Below are 24,880 nucleotides of genomic sequence, written 5' to 3'. Positions count from 1 at the left end.
CCGCGATATAGCAGGCTTGGAACGTATCAAATTATTAAAAGAAAAACTACTTAAAAATATTTAATATTCATAGAAGTGATAAAAAAAAATGAAATATAGGCTGAAAGTTCGAATGAGCGCGAGCTTCCGCGCCTTTACCCAACGCGATGAAAGAAAACGCGAGTGCAACGTCTCTCACCTTTCGCCCTGCGGGCCAGATGCGTTATATTCTGCCTGAGCACCTTCAGCCACATCCTCGCGCCCCTCTGCTTGTTCTGGAAATCCGACGTACCGCCGGCGGGGAAACTCGCGCTCCGAGGAAGCACCGTCCTAGGACCGTGGCTACGTTTCCGCAACACGCTGCTCTCACTGTTCCACCCGATCATAAATCTCGCGCGCGTATACATGTAAACAACGACTCGTCGGCCGGTCAGCCGGTGCGCTGTCAGCCGCGGATGACGCGAAAGGTCGCTCTCTTCGCGATGACGCGAGGAAGAAGAATGTGTCGCGCGCGCTTGCGATGCTCGCTCTTGAAATCACCACGCGAGACAGACGTCGATGGCGGGGCGGACGCCGCTTTTATATACGGCGCCCACGAGCGCGTTACACACGGCTTGTAACGTTCGGCCGGCTGCACTCTACTACCGAGCGCGATAATATCGGTCCCGGGTCCTTGAGAGGCTCGCCTTGTTTACCCAGTCGGGACGGCGAGCCTGGGGTACCCGGAGAGGGCACGAGCGCGCCTATTCAGGAAGCGAGGGATGCGTCATCCATTGTGTGGCTGCGCCGTAAGAGCGACGAGAACGAAGGACGAAGGGACGTCCCTTCCAAGGGTTGAAAGACCCGCGAATCTCCCCTCTGAGCGGCGAAAAAAAATTTGGCGGGAACGTGTCCGAAAGAGAAACGATCGAATTGATTATTCGAAAAGTCGTCAAAATAACTAAGAGGTGATAAAAAGAGGAAACGTTATATGATGATAACGGCTGTTTACAACATTTACATATCTTGTGATATTTTTTTATTTACGTAGAAAAGGAAACTTTTTCAATCATTAATTTATACGAACATATACACGTTGTGATATTTTTGTAAGTGTGTCGCTTCTGTTTTTCCTCTCTGAAAATGTTTATTATATTACATTATGTCGGAAGGAAATTAATATTATATAACTTTAGCCAACTACATTTTCTAAATATATAAACATTACAAACATAACAAGTTCCTTGCTACGCACAGCGAACATAACGTTTTAATGAAAACAACGCTTATCGTTATAAGCATTTCTGATACGACTGAAGATAGTTATACATGTAAGTGGTTGTAGGCGCGTTATCTACCTAAAAATTTTAATAAAATTCGCGTACAAATATTTATTGAGATTCGAAATAAGTGACAAATAAATGGACGAGTTTATTAATCTTCGTCTTTTTTTTTATATACTCTTTTTTTTCTTCAGAAAAATAAGAGATAAGAAAACGCGCATGCAATATGGGTCAAAAGAGACTCTCGGAGAATATATACATAAACGAAAACATTTCTCAGAGATACACGAATATAAGTATATTATCGTAATGTATATTTAGCTCGTGGAGCCGGTAAACAAGTAGTCACGTTCCGGTACACGATTAAAGGACGCACGTTCAGTCCTCATCTGCTCGGATAAATCTCGAATGTATACAGTGCACGTACACTCTACATACGCAAAATTTTAACATACAAAATGCGTCAAAGTATTATTATAGATCTGCACATTCCGATTAAAAGGTTCTTTTTTTCCTTAAATAATATAACAAGATTTATAAATCGTATAAGTAATTGTTAAGAATTTTGACATTTTGATATGAATTATTATTTTTGCTACTCGCTGAATATGATATGAAATTATCGAATATCATATTCTTAATTTTATTATCACTCGTTATTATCACCCGTTGTTTCCTTTTTTTTATTAATCTTCTTTTAATTATTTTCAGAAATACAATGTTCTTTGGCTTACTTTTCTTTTATTAATTTATTGTTAGTCATTCTATTATCTCTCTTGAACACGTTTCGAAAAATTTTATTTGTAGTCGTATCGCTACAAGTATTTGAGAATGCAACTGGTTGCATCGAGAAGACGCGCTTCTGAATAATTCTAAATTGATGTATGTTTCTCGCCGCGTGTTTCTCGGCGCCGATCGTTTTTGTGCGATTTTGTAAACAACGAACGAATAATTACGTAAACAAATTTATCGAGCTTAAAGAGAAACGCAGAACGCATTTCTGCAATAAAGATTTCTACGCGTCATGCGATAAGTCTTCCGTGCCTCGCGTTATCATCAGTGATGTATCTATTAAAGCCTAAACTTTGCCGCTTAATGTTATGCACGTTGCATGAATAACAAAAAAGATGCAAACATTTTATACTGCGTTATCGATCGCAAAAGGTAAAAATAAAAAATTTGCATATTAATAGCGAAGTTTCCTCAATACTACTTCTCGTTTTATGATTCAAATTGCGTGTACCTATCCATTGAAAAACTTATATGTATGTCTCTTTCGACTTCTAAGCAAAGATAAACCAATCACTGCAAATTTACAGATATAACTAATATATGCAACTCATATTTTTTCATTCTTTCACAAATATTTTTATAACATTTATTCACAATTTAATATAATTTAATATAATAAAAATATAATAAATTTATTTAATCGTACAATTATATAATTATACATGGTAATTAAATAGTAATTAAATGATATGTTTATATTATATTAAATAAAATGTACAGACGGACCAAAAAATATTATCTATCGATAGAGACTTTGCATATAGGTACATACCTGTATGAAATAAAAGATAACTTTCTGACTTGCAAATTCTTAAAGAGGAGAAGACCTATACCAAAGCATTATACCTGCACCTAAATCCGCCACTGTGATTGTTACTATCTCGAGTTACCGCAAACGGCATCGGATTATTTCATGACTTGAAACGTGCTGACAATGCGCGTCTTGTCATATCCTAACTGATATCACGTGACGATATATTGCGACGAACTGAGATCTGTATGCAGATCTTATCTGTCCGTAATCTGTTATTTCTGCCTTCTGTGATAATACGTGGACAATATATACCAGTGTTATCCATCGCAGTTCGAATGTAAGGAATAAAGAAATTCCGTTAAAGAAATTCCGTTAAGAATTTCCGTTAACTCAGAATCTGACATGCGGAGAAAAAAATGCATATCATAAAATTAGAATAAATATAGATGATTTTTACATCTATATGTGCTCTCTTTGCTCTTGGTTGAAACGATTCATCTTTTAAAAAAAATCGATTTTTTTAGAATAAATTATCATTCGTTCTCTCTCATAAATATTAATCTCCGAATGCAATAGAATTTTTTTCGAATGGAAATAGCCGTGGTATACTCCCATAATCAAAAATTTATTACAAACGTTATCGTTTTTTTATAATTTATTTCAACCATGAATCTCTTTTAGATCTTGAAATTAATCGACTACTATTGAGAAAGACAGAAATTAGAAGATTAGAACAAGATTGATCATTAATAAAAAGATAATGATTGACTTTCGGAAACGTATATGAGAAAGTCTGTGAAAGTCGATTATTCCTAAAGAATGATATTGTTTTTAGTAGCATATGTGAATTAAACGTAGAAACGTGCTGCGAAACGAAATCACGTGCATGTATGGTAATGCTTTATTACTTAAGAGATATCATTAAATGCATCGACTTTGTCGGTAAATAAAGAGATATTATTTTATTCAATATTTCAATATGAAGATATAATACTTTAACGTCCTCAATTTAACATAAAATGCAACTATGACTAGTAGTAAATTTATAATTATATATGTACTATTTATAAAATGATTGAAAATTTTTTGTAATAAAACATACCATACATTTTTATCTTCGAAAAAAGATGTATAATTATTTTATATATAAAATAATATATATAATAATATATATATAATATATATATATATATATATATATAAATTATATATATATATATATATATATATAAATTATATATATTATATATATATAAATATATATATAATATAATTATATAATAATATGTAATAATATATATAATATAATATATATAATAATATAATAATATATAATAATTATATATTAAATATATAATTATTTTATATAGCTTTTATATAGCTTCAATAGAGAAAGAGAGAGAGAAAGAGAGACATTCATTGTTAAGCAATTAATCACTGCTATATCTACCCTAAGTGTCAATCTGATGTCGAATGACCTGCTTTTCGGTTTAACCTAAAGCCTAAACTACCTCAAGTACATCAATGCGTTAGAAATCGATCGAGGACACGCGTGCGTACGTGTACGTTGACACGCTTGCGAGAAAGCCATACTATGTCCAATAAGTATAAATTAAGCACGCTGATTTATATCTAAATCTCGTCGAATGAATCTAGCCGGATAGCATGATTGATGTATCGATATGTGAGAGACACTTCATTTACAATCAAGCTATCACATATGACTTTATGCCGTTCAAATTGAGTTTTTTTGAAGATTATGCAATACCTATGTGTTTATATTCGAGATAATGATATTACGATAATTGATAAATTGATAAACGTAAAGTAATACGCGACCATAATCATGTAACGGCTTTTTTGACAGGCACTTTTAATTTATTACCTGTTTGAGTCAAACACATATGTTGAAAACATATGTCATAATGTATATTATTTGTCATTTTTAAATTTTAACATTCCGCAAATTACTTGATAAGAATGTAATATATTTTTCCTTAAAAAATGTATCGTTCTGTGAAAGAACGGGAAATTATTACAAATTCAAATATGTCGAGACAGAATGAAATTTGAATTTTTTAACTTTCTGTACAAGTTAACAATTAATTCAAATATTGAACACATGGAAATGTTAATTAAAAAAAAATAAATAAATCTATACATTTGTATATATGCGTATATATTAGTATAGATGTGTAATAATTAATTTTTTGCATTGTGCAACTTTTTGAATTAATAAAATTTTGCATCAGTGAAAATAGAATATCTATGATCTTTTGTTACATGGTACCGTACAAGTAAAAGCAAAGCGAATGTAGGAGTACAAAGCGCGCTTCAAAGGATTCCGTTAGATAGATATTCCAATGAACGGAATTATATAGGAGTTTCGAGTTGCACTCCAAAGAGTTGAAATTTTAATGCACTTCTGAATTATAATGCCGTTCTATTTTCAGACTAAAATTCCCCCTATTGAATAAATCACTGTTCGATAATGAATCCGAATTATCGAGTATGATTTCATTGAAAGAACTTGTAGTTACATATATATTTTATATTTGAATTTCTAATATAATTTCCTCTTAATCTTAGTTAAATTGCGAAAGTATAGAATTGAATAAAAATAAATCATGGAAAACATACTTATCATATTAATGAAAATTTTGAAATTAGTTTGGTGCCAAATATTAAGATTGCGATTAAAAGAAAATCATTATCCTATTTTACATTATTCCATTATTTCACGAAATGTTAATAGCAGTAACTCTGTCCATAAAAAAGACCATTAATTAAAAAGTAAATTATTGCTATATAAAAATTCAACTATAGAAATAATTTTTTTTTTCTAAATTTTAAACTTTAAAATATCTCTCTACTCACGGATGGAATCGCCGTTTTTCTTCGCGCTGTTGTTTTTATTCTTCTTGTTCTTCGGATAAATGTTGCCGATCTTGCTCTGTCCACAACCCATCCTGTACCCTTACGTCCTCATGCAGCAGTAACACTGACTCTCACTTTACGTCACTAAATATCACGCGTCCGTAATGTATCACGGATCGATCACTTTATCGCGACGGCTTGTCCGGTATTCGCGTCGTCATCATCATCATCATCGTTGATCTTGAGGGAAAATCGATGCGTTCCAATTTATATGGCCGTTCACCAAGTGACTTCCGCTATACGCCACTTCCTTCGTGTACATTAGGCAACATCCGGAACCTTCCTCACTTATACATACACATGTACATATCCTTTTCGTGTCTGTATATATATGCCATATATCACAGCACATATAATCTATTTCGCGAAGCACGTCCGATATTTAGTCTCCGACAACTTCGCGTGAACGATTCGACGACTAATCGGATTGAGAAGATCTCGCAGGATATGTATGCGTAAAGATATGTGATCTGTTGTTCTGTTTCTCGATTGTTGGGGTAAATTAATGCGGGGCAATAGCAAATCAGTCTTCGTATTTTGATCAGTCTTCCAAAATGAGAATGATCGAATGCGCGTGAGATGCGAAAAAGCTCCGCAATTTTGGTGATTTTTGTGACTTTTTGAACTTTGATAATTTGTTCCGTTTCGCGGGAGTGAGAAAAATAGATAGCGAGACCAAAGATCGATTACGCGAATTGACCGATGAACCGACCAACTTAAATTTCAGTCTTTACTTTGATAAACGATGACAAGTGACAAACAGTAGGGAGTAAATAATGTAGAACAGTCTTAAAGATCACAAGGAAGAGTCGAGTCAATCTTTTCCTCTGAAGGAAAAAGAAAGAGAAAGGAATAGAAAAATTTATTCCGAGAATATGGGGCAGTTTTATACGGAAACGTGACGATCGGAGAGCGCGGATGTTCACGGAGACAAGGTTTATTAGAATGATTCCCCTTGACAATTGATTGCTGGCCGCACGACTGTCTTTGTCGGTTCCTGGCTACCTGATCCGAGGTGCCCAATCCATTTTGCGTTTACCGATCTCGATCTACCGTCCCATTGTCGTCGATGCGCGAGATATCATCCCATATCCAGAGTGACCAACCGAGCATTCTCTCTCTCTGATTTCGTGCGCATTCGTCCTGTCGCACGGCTGATGATAGCGTTGCCGAGGATAAATCTTCACCTGCCTCCAGAAACACGCGTTAAATTATCCTTTACGGAAAATCGTAATCGATAATTTGAGAGGATTCCTCCATTCTTCGTAATTTAAGGGATTATTAGTCCCAAAGAAGAGACTCCGGTCAGAAACGACAGATCCAACGCGCGTCTAGATTCGTCGTCGATAAACTCCTCGGCGGATATAACGGTCGCTATTATCATTAAAGCTCGCCGGATTTCCCGACAAACGTTTCCCTTCCGGGTGAATTTACGATCTTGGCGGAAGTCGTGGAAGATAAATCGTCGACGGCGAAATCGTAGGTGGCAACAAGGAATGGAAAGCAGCCTTAGATCTGATGATCCAAAAACGGACAAAATCGCTTGATGTTCGTCCGGATGAATGTTTCTTCGGTCCGGCAACAGTCAGATCCGACTATCGGATTCGACGCTGCAAAAGAAAATAGATAGCTAGGTTATCTCATCGATCTGAGTCAAGCCACAGGTACATACCTAGCAGATAGCAACAAGATGTGCGCGCACGTGCACATGTACGTGCACACACTGTCACAGTTGCAACGGGCAACAGCTGTGAGGGAAATTGAAAAGCGAGCTCTGCCGTTTGCGAAACGGAAAAGAGAAAAGGAACGGCTTCTCTCGGGAGAACGTTCGAGGATCAACGTTTAATTAAGAGAAAGAGAGATGGAAGGAAGGAGGAAGCGGCAAACTCCATTTATAATCCTTGCTGTGCGTTCGGAATAGGTCATGTCCTCGAGACTTCGGTTTTATTGCAATCAGATGACTGTCATTTTTTTTTAATCCTCTTTGAAATATTTTTAAAATATGCCTACGTATACATGACTAATGATAAAAAAAGATGAATGAATAATCGATTTTATTACATACCTGTGTGTGTGTAAAATCAATACTATATTACTTTACTATAGTTAAATTTGATAGAGTAGAAAGAAAGATGAAATAGAAAGATTTTTAAAATATTTTACTATAAATAAAAATTGCGCGCATAAATATCTTGATAAAAGTATCTTTTATGAAGTATCATTACACAAGTATATTTGAAATATTTTCTAACTACGGGAATATCTCTCAAGCTTTTGATAAAAATAACAGGAATACAAGAACAATAAATTATTTTAAAATATTATATTATATTATATTTAAAAAATATTACAGAAAAATAAAAGAGAGATATCATATTTTAATTATAATTTATTTTAAGGATTCATATACTAAAACGAATAATAACTTTAATTTGATATATAAATGTGCTAATTACATTCAATAATAATATTCTGTATGAAAATTGGGTTAAGGAATAATAACATGTAGTTGAAACAGAATATTCTTTACTATATTTAGTTTATTTCTAGACGTAAAAAATTCATCTTTAAGATCTCAATATATCTTTTAATTCTTTAATATTTCTTAAAAATTGAATATTTCACAAAAAATATTCTTAAATCACAAGGCATAATTTTCTTTAAAATTCATAGAATGAATTTTAGCACATGAATTATGAGTTTTCTTAAAAATCACACACATACGCGCGCGCGCGCGCACACACACATAAGATAAAATATCGAAAAATAAGATCACCAGCTTGCAGAGTCATCTTTATCGATAATCCGTAAACATTACGCCATTATCAGCATCAATATCTTGCTATAGTAGAAATTTAAAAGCATTTAATAACGACATTTAGCATCGTCATTAGTAATATTCGTGTATGCGTCTGTTGGTTGTAATTATTTAAACAAAAATTATCCGTAATGAAACGTGCAACATTAGCGACTCTTAGTGTTCTAGGTTTTTCCATTATTTCGGAATATATTAAAGATAATTTATAAATTTCGCACATATAAATTTATATGTTTTCTTTCATTGATAGCCTCTGACTAATTCAGAAGAAATTTTTCTCTTGATAAGTTTGTAGTTATAAGAGATAGAAAACTTACTTTCGAAAAGTAAATTTAAATTAGAAATTTAAAAATAAATATAAATTAAGAATTTTACATTATAACAGATAATAAATATATAATTTGAGATAAATTTTATTACATTTATGTAAACATACTTTTGCAAAAATTTAATTCATATTTCTTTAATATTTTTGTAATATTTAAAGTTAAGATAAAATTTTCGAAAAGATGGCATTTTAGCAACTTTTTAATACAAAAAGACTGATATCAAAATTTCGTTAACGAATCGTAGAATGAATAATGAAAAATTTAACGCAATTGATCTGAAACAAAATACAGATATATAAATGAATCATTGTGTGTCATTAAAACTTTTGTTGCTCATTAATGCCAGTGACGTTTTTTTGATAACAAAAGTATCAACGTACGTACATCGTTAACACGTGCACAATACTGTAGAAAGTTGAATTAAACAAATATCAAATTAACAACGGTATTTCTCTATTGTTCCCATCGCCCTTTCCACTTCCTCTCTCTTTCTCTTCGTTTCTCGTCGTTGCATTTAAATTAACCCTTAAGGTCACATATGAATCATTTTGATTTTATCAATATTTTAACAATAGAATATCTGAAGGAATATTAATTAACAAATTAATGTTTAAAATTTATTTTTTAATTTTTATCATATGTGATCATTTTCTATAAATGTCAAGAGAGAAAAATATATAAATTTTTGTAGATTTTTTAAGCTCTTTGAAATATCTAAAATTGCGGTAAGATTTTATGATTAGGAGCAGAGTAAACAGAAAATATGTGTGTTATGTGAGACTAGAGGTTAAATTGACAAACGGAGGCGCTTCGATAACAGCTTGCGGTGTTTTGGATGAAAAGCGAGTGTAAATTGTGCATTCGTTTTTCATCGTCATTATTTGTTTTCTCATCTAACGATGGAATGCATGTCGTCATATTTGATTACGGAATCTATTATTTACGCGGGATTTTATGGATCGGCATTTAATGAAACGCACATCATAAGCACACCGAAAGCTATAAAATTGTTCGTGATGGGAAGTTTTTCTGTCACTTAATCTTTTATTCGATGATGATTTATTTTTTTATTGCGTATACTTGTACATCTTAAAAAAAAAATATATATATATATACAGGGTGAGTCATTTTAAGTGACGGACTAAAATTTCTCGAAAACTATAGGAGATACAGAAAAATGTTTCAGACAAAAGTTGTATGGTTTCAAGGGGGACATAAGATGGTACCATTGGTTTGACCTTGAAGAGTTATTTGAAGGTCACATAAAGATTACCTTCAATTTCTTAAATGGAACCCCCTATTTTTCATTGCATATTCTTGTAGCTTATCTCGAGAGCTTTCCAAAACACTATAATTAAGTACCTTTTCGTTAAGTACTTTTTGAGTTATAAGGCTTGAAATCATTTCTTAATTTTACATAAATCATAAAATATCTTGTAAAATATTCATTTTTCGATTATCTTATATTACTACTTTTATGTACAAAATAATGAGAGGAATCAATTGGTGTAAAGAAAACACATAGTTGTTTCTAAGAAAAAATATGTAATTTGCAATTAACAATTACATATTTTTTCTTAAAATCAACTGTATATTTTCTTTACACCAATTGATTCCTCTCATTATTTTGTACATAAAAGTAGTAATATAAGATAATCGAAAAATGAATATTTTACAAGATATTTTATGATTTATGTAAAATTAAGAAATGATTTCAAGCCTTATAACTCAAAAAGTACTTAACGAAAAGGTACTTAATTATAGTGTTTTGGAAAGCTCTCGAGATAAGCTACAAGAATATGTAAAGAGAAAATGTAGATTCCACTTAAGAAATTGAAGGTGACCTTCATGTGACCTTCAAATAACTCTTCAAGGTCAAACCAATGGTACCATCTTATGTCCCCCTTGAAACCATACAACTTTTGTCTGAAACATTTTTCTGTATCTCCTATAGTTTTCGAGAAATTTTAGTCCGTCACTTAAAATGACTCACCCTGTATATCTTATTAAATATTATATTTTATTCATAATCATATATTATATATGATTTATGTGCAAGTAACTCAAATATATTTTGTTACACTTATGTAATCTACACATAAAAATGTTTAAATCTATCAAAATATTTTATTATACTTATGATTCATAGATGCGTAATATTTTTTAAACATTTTTAATGTCTCATATCATGATCGTTGTACTCGTATAAAGTATCTGAGAAATGTATGTAAATTAAAAATTTTGTGTATGTACATTTTTTGTTACATATATGTAAATTCTAATTTTTCCTTTTTTCTCTTTTTTAATGATAAAATGCAATTTTAAATTTATTTTGCAAGATTTTTTTAAGCATTAAATTAACTCCGAGTTTTATTATTTTGTTTGCAAATAATTATTATTCATGATTTCGCAGATTCGAAATTATCTACATAAAATTTTTAATAAAAAAATTTATGTAAAAAATATTTCTTTCCTTTTTTTGCATAAAATCGAATAAACTGGAATGTTTGCGTTGTACATAACTGATAACGAATATAGGGAAAGAATTTTTTGACGTGAAAAATTAAGTTAATGTTACAAACAGGCTATCGATTAATAGATTTTAGTCATTCAATCAAAATCGAATTTATCACGTCAACGTTTTAAATTCTACTTTTTAAAAGATTTTTCCAATAATGATCAAATTCGTTTGTCAACTTTTTTTCCTTTAGCCATTAAGATTAATATTATAATAACAATTATTATTATAATGCATTTTTCTTATCATTCCGATAAGAATGTGACCCGCTTTAACGCTTCCGCTTTGTGTCCTGGAATGTATCGATCCTCTCTGTGTCGGATTACTTTTGATCGTACCTTTGATTTTTCTTTAACAAGAAAAAGATAAAAAATAAAATTTCTTTAACACGGATTTGTCGAGATTTGATCGCCCTTTTCGATTTTTATCGAATCAGCGTCACGTCGATAAAAAAAATAAACTGACACCTGATACAATCAGAAGGAAATCTCCGAAAGGAAAAACTTTGAGATCATTAGAAAAAAAAACACTATGATATTATTACGTCAAAAATAAGTTGAAACAATAGGCGACGTCACATTCTCACTGTGAATGAGGAGAGAGAGAGAAAGAGGGATATCCTGCTTACAAAAACGAGCAATCTGTCATTGTCGGGCCTTCTGTTCCGATATCCAATTCCGTCATTCTCGACTACAAACGACTTTTCAAGCATATTAACACCGCTTAATAAGGTAACGGCGGACACTCGAGATTTCGTCGCGAGTTCCCGTAGGGGCTATCGAGCCTGGATATTTCGGTCAACCGCAAGGGAGAGGAGAGGAAGGCAGGCGGTTCACCGGCTACGCTCGCGATAGCGATATCATCGAGCGCGCGCGATGTCGTTCCCCTCGAGAACGAAAGAGAAAGACAGACAAGGAGAAAGAGAGAAAGAGAAAGAGAATCAACGAACCGATACTATCGCGTCGTCAGTCGTCATCCGCGCCGAATTTTCTTACTTCAAGTAATTGAACTAACCTTACCTCCGGACTGACGCTCGCTGTTTATCGTCGCTCCCACTTGTGGATAATCTCACTTGTGATAGCTGCACAACAGTTCTTCACATGCGTGTACGCGTGCGACAAATGAACACGATGACGGGGTGTGAAAGGGCGGCGAGCACGCGAAACGATCCCACCTTCCCGAGGCTCCGACATCGACTGCCGTCAGACCGGCTGAGACGCCAGCTGAAGCCGCGCATGCGCGTTGCGTCGTGCTGTCTGCGCCGCACACCCAGTATAAACATTCGACACGGGGTTGATCCCAGGGCCGTTAAACACTTTTTCTTGTCGAAAATAAGAATTTGTTCTTGCGAAATATACGATGCGTGCGATTGCGATGTTCTGTCAAATAAATGTAATTTATAAAGAGAAATTATAAATACAATTTCAAATTAAATATTTTCGTTCAAAAACGATTGTTTTGCAAAACATTGCAAAATGCATGAAGCGTTTTAATTTACCGTAATTGCTTTAAATAAACAAGTTTTAAATTTGCAAATCAAGAAACTTAATTAACATGTAAAATAATAATAATATGTTTCGTTTTTATTTTTTTGGGAACAATTTTGGAATATATTCGCTATTATATATTTCTTGTATTTACTGTTTAAATATTTTAAATGAAAAGAACGTTCAAAAAGAGCTTGAAATAGTTATCTGAAAGGAGTCGCTTGAGGCTTTTTATACGTATAAATATTTCTCCTTTAAACACACGAATGTCTCTTTCTCTCTTATCTTACAGTACGAAGAAAATTATTTTACTCCTTTTACATATTCCTTCCTGCGTATAAACTTGATTTGATATTCCTGCGGGCCTGATTTCCGGAAACATCGCGTGCAACTGAATATTATACATATATATACACACATTGTGCATGCTTGTATATTATGTAATATACATGTATTAACACGCCTATTAAGTCATGATGTTCAAGAAAGACTGTAATATAATGTAATAATAGAAATGCACATTTGATTTGAGCAACTTACTCATACGTGAATTAAATTTTTCGCTCTAATAACGTATCGATTTTATATCTTAATCAACTTCATGCGCAGTTTACAAAATAGTCTAGATAGAAAAGCATACGCTTCAATTTTCATCATAATTTGTTCCGATCAATAAAGCGATTTTGTGCTTACAAGTTTCTGACAATTTGAAGCTTCGAGCTTTCCCACGTAGTACAATTTGAAAACCATTGTATGTATGTTATTATCTGATCGACGAAATCATGTGACTGTGATTATTTATATCCAGCGACAAATTCAAGGTACAAATCGCACTATGAACATCTATCGATACTTCATGAAATAAAATAAACAACATAGTGAGTGAATCTATTTTTGATGTTGCAATATTTAGATAGAGATTAAAGATTGATAAACAAATTTGAAGGAATATATTTTAATACTTGATCAGTTGCGATACATATTTCTCGATAATAATGTTCTATTTAAATCAATATTATACGTGCATGCTTTTCTATTTGTGCGAGATTAATTTGAATTTAAAATGAAAAATACATCGTTTCAAAACGTTCTAAAGCGCCATCTATAAACATATCTGAGAATTTTGCAGCATAACTTTATTACCGATTGAATGTTCAAAATGATATCGTAGGTATCTACTACGAAAGATAATTAGCGTCTTGTATATCAAAGTATATTTTTGCATTTAAAAATATTCTTCTAAATTAGCACAATATTCACAAAAATATTCGCAAAACAATTATTATAAAATTAAACAGTAATAATAGTTTCATTCATTTTATTTAATAAAAATTTAATTAAAACGATTTTAAAATTCCTTTTATCTGGAAGTAATTTCTAATAATAAAATATCTAATAATCTAATAATAAAAATAATCTAATAATAAAAAATATATTCTTTCAATTACTAATAACATTAAGAAAAAAAAATATGTTAAAATACTAAAAAGAACAAAAAAATGAACGTCGAATATATATCAAAACTCAAATAAAGTTAGTCAAATTAAGTTGTTAACATAGTCAATTAAGTATTTTCATTAAATACAACTGATGTCTACTTTTAATTATATTTGATTAATTATATTTCATATGAAAATTAAAATGATATATACAGATCAAAATATGTCATTGTACTTTTCTATTTTGACATAGACAATTAAACAGCAAATGGATCGTACACAATGACAACAGTCCATTATATGCGCACGTGAAAGGATCAATTAAGTATTCAATGATTTATCCAGAATTATCGATGACGTGCGATAGTTCACACATACTATGTCCGTGCAGGACGTAATTTCTTAGAAACGCGTAAACACTAGCCTTTTATATATTACGCAGACTATTAATACGTTCACGTTCTTGTATTGGATTATTGATTCACTTCCGTCAGTCGAGATGCCGAAGGATCGTGCAACGTATATTTTGCATTATAGGACTTTCAACGACAAACGCGCACATGTATAATACCTCGTGGACCTCGTTTACGTCGCACATTTAGCGCTAAATTTGTAAATCGTAGATATATACATTCAGTCTCTCTACGATAATATACATATATATGTATATATATTGAAGACAATCTCGAAATAAGGTATGATGAAGATTCAACGTCACATTTAGACAGTGATCACACAAATTCCGAATACAATTTTCATCCTGCTAAAATGCAAATATTGAATTTTTGAATTTTTTTCCTCTTCCTTTTCCACGAGTAAATTTCTCGGGAACAAAATGTCTCTGAAAATTCAATTATCGGAGAAGTAATTAGTACATGTAACAAGATATCTCGTTTCTAAGGAATATTGCTCTTCTTCAAAAGCTACCTTAAAAGAATTACGAGTTTATTTTTTTAGAATTATACAAAAAATTTTCTTTTAGCTTCTCTTCTCTAGAGCAGCAGCAAAACTTAACCGAGAAAAATACGATTTTAAATCGTGATTGTCATTGAATAACAAGATATATTTTACATAAAAGCGAGTCGAATACGCGGCGTTTCGCCAACTTATAAGACGATAGAGATTTAACTTAACACTAGAATCACACAGAAAAAATTAAAATAAGATAACATTCGATGTAAAATGGGAATCAAACATCCGATATTTAACTGGGCAGGGGGATGTAGAAGGGAGAAAGAAAAAAAAATCATGTTTTGATGCGCAATTTATCTTTCTTGATTGCGACATGCCTGAGGACGGGCGATGATTAAAGTCGACACACGTGGGAAATAAGCAACAATTTGCCAGAAGACACATTTCACGCCCGCAATTTCAACCGCGGATTCTTGTCGCGTGAAATCGCGTCTCGCTTGCCCTTCGCGATGAACGATTATCTGTCACGAAACGAGATTCCCAGAATTCGCACGTCTCCCATTAGATTAATTAATCGAAATTAGACAAAACAGCAAAATCGCGAACTGATACGTCCCTTTATCTTCGAAGAGGGAGAAACGAAAAGTGCTCCCGCGTCTTCGATTAGTCATGAAAAACAACTTGGCGATGCGATAAACCCATCTCTCTCTCTCTTTTCCTGCTTCTCTTAATTTACAAATTGAAGTGCGTATAGATAGAAAGAGAGAGATATATTTCGTGCGCGAGAATCTGTTCAATCATTCAATTACCATTCAGCGAACGATGCGAGGCGGGAAAGGATCGGGGAGAAGTCATTGTGGAGAAATAAACTTCGCATGCGTCATACGCGAAGATAAAGTAAATTTATTTTTTGTCCTTTTCTTGTAGTTGTGTGTATGTGTATATATATATATATTTTTTCGTCTCTCTTTCGATTGGATAGTGCGATCGATCTCTCGAGAGATGATTATGATCGAGTATCCGAGTCGCGCGCGATCGAGGAATCTGTCACGGCGTGTTTTCAAAAACGCATTCACTCGCCTGTATAATATATAGCGTGCTGAAACCTCGGCTAAATATTTTTTTTTCTTCTCGTGTCGTGTATATATCCTCAGACGGAAGTGTGTTCTAAGAGGAAGAACACCGCGCACACCGCGTTCTCTTGTAAGAATACGCGTCGAAAGAATTAATAAGGAATTTATTCTGCGCGAAATTGGCACTTCCAGATGCTTCAAAGATAGTGGTTTCCGCAATTTGTCTCGCTCCTTTTATCCCTCCTCGTAAGAAAAGAAATTATTTTAACTATATCGTTAATATGATACAGCGAATTTGAAAAATTTAAAAAAAATTTTATTTAACTAAAAAATTTAATTTCTCAAATTAAAGAAAAAAAAATTAATTCTGTTGAGGTAAATTCTAAAATTGATCCTTAGTCGTGTGAGAATCTGATATATTTAAAAAGATGAATCATTCGATTTGAATTGTTTTCACTGGCTTTTCAAGATTTATAAGATTTAAATCGAATCATAGAGAACGTAATTCCATTCAATTTCTATCTTTTTCTCACTATATCGCGTGAATCATTCTCTATATCAGAGTCACTTGATCCAAACTATGTAGTCCAACTTGGAGCCGGTTTTATTAATGTCGGTTAGCGCCAGGTCCGGTTAACTGAATCTCTTAACTCTGTCTATATCATAGGCAGAGAATTATAATCTAAAAAGGAACAGCGCGAATATGTCGCTAACTCATGTCAGTTAACACAGATTATCGTTACAACTTAGCGAAAGGAAGCCAAAGTCCTCTATCACATCACGTACGTGACGGGACGTGTTGCGAAAAATTTCATTCCATTCAGTATACGTCAAATTCGAAAACCGATGGCGAACTCGGAGGAAAGCAGATTCGCAGATCGTATCGAGACTCGAGATCTACGATCTACGATCGCTTAACATTCGCTTAAATTTCGATCCTGACTATTCCCTCCTCTCGCAAAGAACCAAGTTTTATTCTACGATCGCGACTTAAACAAAGAAGCAATGTCCTCGATACGATGTCGTTTGTATTCGAAAGGCGTGCAAGCAACCGCAATACGTTGGATCTGCTTTCCCAGTTTGTCTGTGCTTTTTCAATGAGAAAGAAATGTGTTTCGATATCGTATTCTCGTACCCAGAGAAAAAAATATCATTCTGCTACCAAGAAAAGCGATTACTCAGTTTATTGTTCTTTTTTTAAGTAATAGTTTTCTCCAACAAAGAATATATTCTTGATAATAGTCTTAAAATATTCATCACAAATGTTAGGAAATCTATCAGCGTATATACTCAAAGGAAGAATTAATTTTCTCTTGAAAAATATTGTAAAGTTGTATTAAAGAAAAATCAAACTTACTTTACATCAACTCTTTGTAGTAAATAAATTTTGATTTTAATTTAATATTTTTGACTAAAATACTTATTAAAATTCAGAATATATTCAATTAAATTTAATGCTTGTGACTATATTTACGAATATACAAACTTATGATATACTTAAAATAAATAATATTTACTTAAATACAATATACATTTTTCTCTGTGTACGAATTCTTCGTATACATACATGTCGAAGCGAGGATGTGGAGCAGCGTATCCCGATAAAAAAAGTGCGATACTATAAAATTTAACAGTAAAATGCGCACGTAAAATCTTCAAAGGCGGAGGAAGACGACCAAGCTTTAGCGAAATAAAATTTGTTGTTTGAAAACGCACGATTTATATCGTAATGCAACGTATAAACTATAAAGGTGCACTATTAGTTAAATAACTCTCTCTTTCGTTCCGAGATTTAAAAGCGGAAGATTTATGTTTCTTATTAATCTGAGATCAATCAAAATTTTCAACGGAAGACACAAGTCGGTTTCCTCACACACGTCTTCCTCCTCCTTTTAATCCTTCAAATAGATTTCGCCTATCATTAATTGCCACAGTCCATCGCGTTTTCTCCCGTTATGGGAAAGCGTTATCAACGATGTAAGCTCTGCTTTAATTTACATTATGCGTTCACGATATATAATTTCAGTAGTCTCTGGCTCGCTTCGTTTATTATATATCGACGTTCCGTATATTTAAGCACGCATTCTCCCTTCACATCCCTTTCCTCGTTATCCTTCCTTCCTTCTCTCTTTCACTCGCAATAAATTCCTCTCACGCTTTTGAATTCGGCACTTGTCTACGGTCGCGTAAGTCGCCGCGATGTGAATTATTTATAAATAAATAAATAACAAATCGGGGCGTGTCATGGGAATAAAGGGTTTGAAAAAATTCAAACGCTCTAATTACAATTTAATTTCGAAGGTTCGTTCTCTTAGGCCTTGTACGCTTGTGCGCAAGAAGGAAGATGCATACGACAAAAACTCTCAAGACAAACACATATGATTAAATGCACAAAGTAACATATAAACACTTTTAAAAATATTATTATGTAATAAGAAGTAGTAATAATTACTGTTTATAAAAATGATAATATATGATAATATTTTATTTCATATATATCACACATGTCTCTTGGCATTATCAAATATAAAATATACATACATTTCTTTTCTCTCTCTCTCGATATATATATATATATATATAGTCGAGGACATGCTTCAGACATTGAGACAAAATTGATTTATTATATAAACGAATAATTCCCTAAAAGCATTATATATTATATATATATTATATATATATATATATATATATATATGTATCATGCTTTTAGGGAATTATTCGTTTATATAATAAATCAATTTGGTCTCAATGTCTGAAACATGTCCTCGACTTCTACGAGACATGCAAAGTTAAAGTATTATGTACATATCAATAGAGCGAGATATAGATATGTTATTTTATGAACATCTATAGATTTTTCAGTGATATACGTTCCATCGCATACAACTAATTAAATATAAATTAAATATACGTTGAATTTAATTAAATATATGTTGAATAAAATATATCGCATTCTAACATAAGAGAGTATTCGTGGTAATGCATTTTTCTTCCGCGCATTTACTGTTCATGACGCACGTTTGATAAAGATTTAAAACGATATACGATATTACAAAATTGAATTCTCCGACGCTAACTAAAGATTACATTGTACCTTGGATTAAAATTCGAAGTGAAATTCGCGCTACTTCCTGCATCACGATAGCCTCGGAAGATTGTATATTTGTAGGAAAAAGCACGTATATTCTAAGATACTATTTAATGTCAATTAAACGTAAATCGTAATATGAAAGCCCATGTAATTGCCCATATGAATTATCAGATTGCCACTCTCTTTCTCTCGTATTCGAATAATTTACTGTAAAACTTAAATTTACTTGTGTGTGCGCGCGCGCGCGAGATATTCGAGTTAGAAAGTTAAGAGAAGCAAAGTCTATGGTAAAAGTTCCATAAAAGAATTTTTCGAAGCGCATACGATTAATCGCCTTCTTATTAAATTTTAATACATGTATCCTATTACACTTGTGTTATCAGCATCGATTATACACCTGTCTTTTAGGCCACGATGTCATCATATATCTCTGTACTCATGTTCGGAAATATTTTACAGAAGAGGACGTCGACTGAAAAACTAGCTGTTGTACTAGCATTTTCAGTTCAACTATACTCTGCTTGTATGGACAATAGATATGTACTATACATTTTATGAAATGAAAGAACAAGTAGGTCAAAAATCTCTCGAAAAATTTTTTCCCCTCCCATTCATCTATTTTGAGGCTTATAATGCTTATGTTTTTTTTATTAAACAGATTATTTAACTTTATATTTCATTTCTGTTAACTACAGATCAGCTTTTTCTGAAATATAAGATGTTTATCAAATGTAGATATATATCTTCCTCTCGTTAAATTTTAAAAAACAAATACATCAGACAAATGAATTACAAGCGAATTAGTAGATTTTTAAAAACGTGTAAAATAATATTTTTCAAGTTTTTCTTGTGAAAACAAGAGAAATATACATATATAAAATTAGCATTCTGTCTGTGTGCATATTTTTAAAATTACTTAAAACGTTTAATCGTAAGATGAATTAAGAGAATCCTCAGAAACGATTTGTCAAATAAGATATAAGCATGTGTTGAAGAACCTGTGTTCATTTTTAATCAATATCCCTAATTTTTAGCAGGCTTATTTAAAGTATTTATATTTCATTAATGAATATATGTGTGAGTGTATGTACGCGTGTATATGTTACTTTTAAAGTTATAAATATAACTTTTTTTTTAAATGGAAATCTACACGTTGTTTTAATATATATATTATATATATATATATATATATATATATATATATATATTTATATATAATACAAAGCAACCTGCACCGATGATGATATATGCATAATATAATAATCATGAATGAGACTATGTGTGAAATATGTTTGCATGTGTTTGTATGAGCATACTCGAGACAAAATCAAGGAAGTAGTACAAAATCACTTCGGCCTTTGGAAAATTATCTCACAGATAAGCGACGGCCCGCACGACTTAACTGCCGTTTTACTCTTATGATTTAATTTAGTTTTACATCCTTCATAAGGATCGCACAAAATCAACAGATCGCTACATTGACGTGCATGCACGTATAATATATATGTGTATATATATATATATATATATATATATATATCAAATTTGTATGTATATATGTACACTGCTGTATGTGTATGCGAGTATGTATTTATAATACATGAATGATCGTACCTAATGAAATGAAAATTTATTTCTGTAAACGGTAAATGTCTAAAGATAAAAGCTACACATGCGTTCTCTTTTTTTCTTCCTTTTATATATATATATTATATATAAATATATATTATTAATATATATATAATATATATATATATATATTATTAATATATATATATATAATATATATATAATATATATATATAGAGCCTATTTTTCCTGACCTTTGTCTTATATCAAAGAGAATGTTATCACATTCCACATCGAGCAAACATTTGCAATACAATAAAAGTAAAGTGTGAAAGAATTATGTAATTTGTTCATAGAATTAAGCTTATATCTCGTTATGCTCAATATTTTAAATATTTCCTTTATGCAAAGTGCATCAGACTTATAATGCGTGTCAGCCGATACATTTATATATTCCCACCAGAAGGGTAAAAGGGAAATGCTCCAAATTGAAAGTTCACCGGAGTTTTTGGTGAAGCACAGGTGTAAAGAAAATCATCGGACTGCAGCTGCGTTCTGTTGAGATTTGGTTCGGAAGCCGATCTTGTTATTTTCGGTAAACCACGTAGAAGACCCTCTAAACTGACCAGGATTTGACGAAATATTGGCCGCTCATCTCGCGAAAATTTAATACAGTCCTCCGTCAATCTCTTGAGTGCTTTCGGCGTATCAGAGCGCAATTTATCTAAGTCGGGACGCAAATAGCCACGTCCTACCATAAACAATATCTGATCTTTGTTGTTTATATGCGAGTATGGTAATTGACCAGCTAGTAACTCGAACAACACTACACCAAACGCATAAACGTCAGACTGAAAACTATACGGATTTTCTTCTTGCATTCTGATCACCTCCGGTGCCATCCACAGAATGGAGCCAGTCGGCTGGTGAAACTGTTGAGAACCAGACCATCGAGTTTTTGCCGTTGCCAGACCAAAATCACCGATTTTAACAGTGAGATCGTCGTGTAGAAATATATTGTTGCTCTTCAAGTCTCGATGAATAATGTTCTTTGCGTGCAAATAGTCCATGCCTTGCGCAGTTTGCCTCCCAATCTCTATCAATGTCAACAGTTCAAACTTGGACTCAAATACGTGCAAGTGTTTATACAGAGATGAGCCTTCGCACCACTGTGTAACAATCGCAAGCTGTGGTTTACTGACACAGCCCATAAACAGCAAGATATTCACATGTCGAGTTTTACGTAAAACAGCCACTTCATTTTTGAATGCTTGTAACTGTGCAGACGTAGGAATTTTAACATTGAGTGTTTTCACTGCGACAGGTCCATGCCAATGAGCCTTGTATACAGTTCCAAATGATCCTGATCCGATACGTGGTCCTACTAGAATCTCCTCCGCTGGAATTTCCCAATCTTCGATAGACTCCCTTGGCGCTAAGAGATTCTTCGAAGATTCATCAGCTGATTTTGCTCTTGGTCGTTTTGGCCTTAAAGTACTCGTGGGACTAGCCTGCGTGGACTGACTATGCTTCGTTGGACTGCTGCCAGGTGACACAGGACTTTGAGTAGTACCGACAGGTCTGCTTAAACTTTGAGATCTGCTATATTCATCTAGGTTAATAGGTTCACCACCTGGTTTTACCATATTGAAGCAGACGTTAGGTGCCGAGCTAGAGCGGTCTTGCTGACCCAAGGAACGTGGATGCCTCTGATTTCTCGACGGAGCCAAAGAGGGAGACATACTTCTACTCAATCCGTAACCAGAGGGAAGTTGCAAGATTCCAGCGGTGGTCTCTGGATTATGCGCGAGTAACGCTTGATAGTAAGCATCCTGCATGCGTACCTGATGACACAGGGCAGGCACTCCACCCGCGCATCTCTGATGAAATCTGTAATTACATGTTCTGCAATAAAATCCTTGAAAGAGCAGCTTCCTGCAGCATTCGCAAAAAGCTAGGGAGAAAAATGTCTTACGCACAAAATTGTGCGAAATGGAAGTGGTTATGGGAAACTTATCCAAAATCTCCACCAATATCTCGTCGCATTCCAACGACGAGATGTCCACGTTCCAACCTATCAAGTACTTGGAGCTATCCATGCCCATGACATAGACCGCGCACATCTCAGTAGTGAGATTTCGAAGCTTCATCGCTTTGGCCAGCGCATCCCTCAAGGAGAGCCCCTCTCGCACTTGCACACTGGTACGTTGCTGATTAGGTAGGTACGCTCTCAGAGTATTAAAGGATTTTACCGGCGTTCTCGGGCCCCTGGCCGCACTGTTGTCACTTTCCGATATGGAAACGCTACTGGGGATTCTCCTGGCATTCAGCAGCTCGTTAAGTTTCTGCTCCTCAGACTCGAGCTTGTGCAACTTGCTCGTCAGCTCCTGGTACTCGTTCAGATAAATCGAAGGCGGATGCTGCAAGCCGGCGAAGCGATTGTTCAGAGTATCGATATTCTGCCGCGTGACATGAATGATGCTCTGTATGTTGCGCAGCTCGTACCGGAGCGGATCCGTGTCCAGGTAATCGTCGTCGGGATCGCTGAACTCGCCGGACTCTAGGCCGCTTCCGCGCGAGGACGTCATCGCGAGCTGCTGGTGCGGCGGAGGCGGCGGCGGGGGCGGGGGCAGCGGCGACGGCGACGGCGGCGGCGGCGGCGAGTGGCCCGCTGCGCCTTTCTTCCTGTGCCGTCGACGGCGCGCCAGCGCCGAGGACGACGACGACGACGACGACGAGGACGAGGGGGACGGCAACGGCGACGTTACCGCTGCCTCGGCCTGACTCTCGACCCTGTGGCACGAGAACAACTCCGTGTACGCGCTCGCACGGACCGCCGCGTGATACCTGCGTTCGCCGATCACGGCCATCTTCTTGCTACGTCGGGCAGCATCCTGGGCCGCCGCTGCCGCGCTTCGAAACACCTCGGTAGCTCGGTACGCACTACCCGTAGCTGAGAAGCGGCGAGCGGGGCGCTCGCCCGCGAGAGAGAGCGCGCTGCGTCGATCTCTCGTCAACTCTCACCTCTCTCTCTCTCTCTCGCTTTCGCTCTATCCTTCTCTCTCTCGCACCTGCACTCTTTGTCTCGCTTTTCACCACGCCGCCGTTGACCGAACACGCAGCAGCAGCGTCGGCGTCGTCCAGCCTTCTCTATCGCGTTCCTCGAGGCTGCTCGCGCGGGTGGTGGAGTCGAACCGCCGCGATGATGACGCGCCGCGAGTACACGGCATGCCGCGTTGTCCCTGCTGCCTGGCTCCCGGCACTTGTCACCGGCGTGTCGCGACCTCTTCGCCTCTTCTCCCTCGCTGCCACTCGATGGGCCGACCAGCCGTCCTCGACGGCGTTCTCGCGCACTCGAATCAGTTCTGCGATCCGTCCTCGAACACGACGCGGCCCCGAGCCGTCTCGACGCAAAACTGGCAGACTAGCGCGAGCGAGGGCTGCGAGGAGGCGCGCGGCGCGCCTGCCGGTGCTGCCAGCGTCGTCTACGGATACGACGTCCCTCCCTCGCCCCTCCAACGCCCCGCTCGTCGCGCCGGATTTGGACGAGGCCGCGCGCGTGCCGGTCGCTCGAAATGTTCGAACCGAGATAGCGCGAGATAATCGTCCCCGGCGTCAATTTCGCGTCGCGCGTCCCGCGAATGTCAATTGTCGATCGTCCATTCGGCCCGACGATATCAAGCTCCGTTCGCATGTACGCTTTTCTATGTACGTGCGAGACCCTTGGGAAAATCCTTCGGTAGAAACGCGCATTGAAGATGCATAGCTTTCGCGAATCTATCAATTTACGACGCTCTCGTCGAGATGATATTTAGGCGAGTGTTTTTAAAATTTGCGAAAAAAAAGGGGAATTTTTAAATTGCGGCCCGACGCGTTTAAATTCGAGTTTCACGAGCCGGTCACCAGCCGGCTGCTTC

General features: G+C 35.1%; 2 protein-coding genes across 4 annotated transcripts in view; both read right to left on the bottom strand.

Annotated features, from left to right (window-relative positions):
- LOC105253391 overlaps positions 1 to 12,585 on the bottom strand; it is a 46,548-nt gene extending 33,963 nt beyond the window's left edge. Inside the window, exons 1-2 of one of the 3 annotated variants that reach the window (XM_011261418.3) lie at positions 12,404 to 12,585; positions 5,665 to 7,334 (exon numbers count right to left, since the gene is read on the bottom strand). In XM_011261418.3, the coding sequence (XP_011259720.1) occupies positions 5,665 to 5,755 (91 nt within the window). In that variant the 5' untranslated portion in view covers positions 5,756 to 7,334; positions 12,404 to 12,585. Of the gene's footprint in view, positions 1 to 178; positions 593 to 5,664; positions 7,335 to 12,403 lie in introns of those variants that run through there. The other 2 variants (XM_011261409.3, XM_011261399.3) reach the window with 2 other exon arrangements.
- Positions 12,586 to 21,205: 8,620 nt separating this feature from the next.
- On the bottom strand, positions 21,206 to 24,785 carry LOC105253402 (raf homolog serine/threonine-protein kinase Raf). The gene has a single exon (XM_011261434.3). It carries the CDS (start codon positions 23,831 to 23,833, stop codon positions 21,410 to 21,412), a length of 2,424 nt encoding a protein of 807 aa, XP_011259736.2. The 5' UTR covers positions 23,834 to 24,785; the 3' UTR covers positions 21,206 to 21,409.
- Positions 24,786 to 24,880: the final 95 nt, after the last annotated feature.

This window comes from Camponotus floridanus, unplaced genomic scaffold (assembly GCF_003227725.1).
Source record: "Camponotus floridanus strain SB8 unplaced genomic scaffold, Cflo_v7.5 scaffold22, whole genome shotgun sequence".
Lineage (NCBI taxonomy): Eukaryota > Metazoa > Arthropoda > Insecta > Hymenoptera > Formicidae > Camponotus > Camponotus floridanus.
This window is presented reverse-complemented; position numbering and strand designations above follow the sequence as displayed.

Coding starts and splice junctions, on each gene's coding strand:
- LOC105253402 (XM_011261434.3), bottom strand. CDS start 23,833: ATGGCCGTGATCGGCGAACGCAGGTATCACGCGGCGGTCCGTGCGAGC.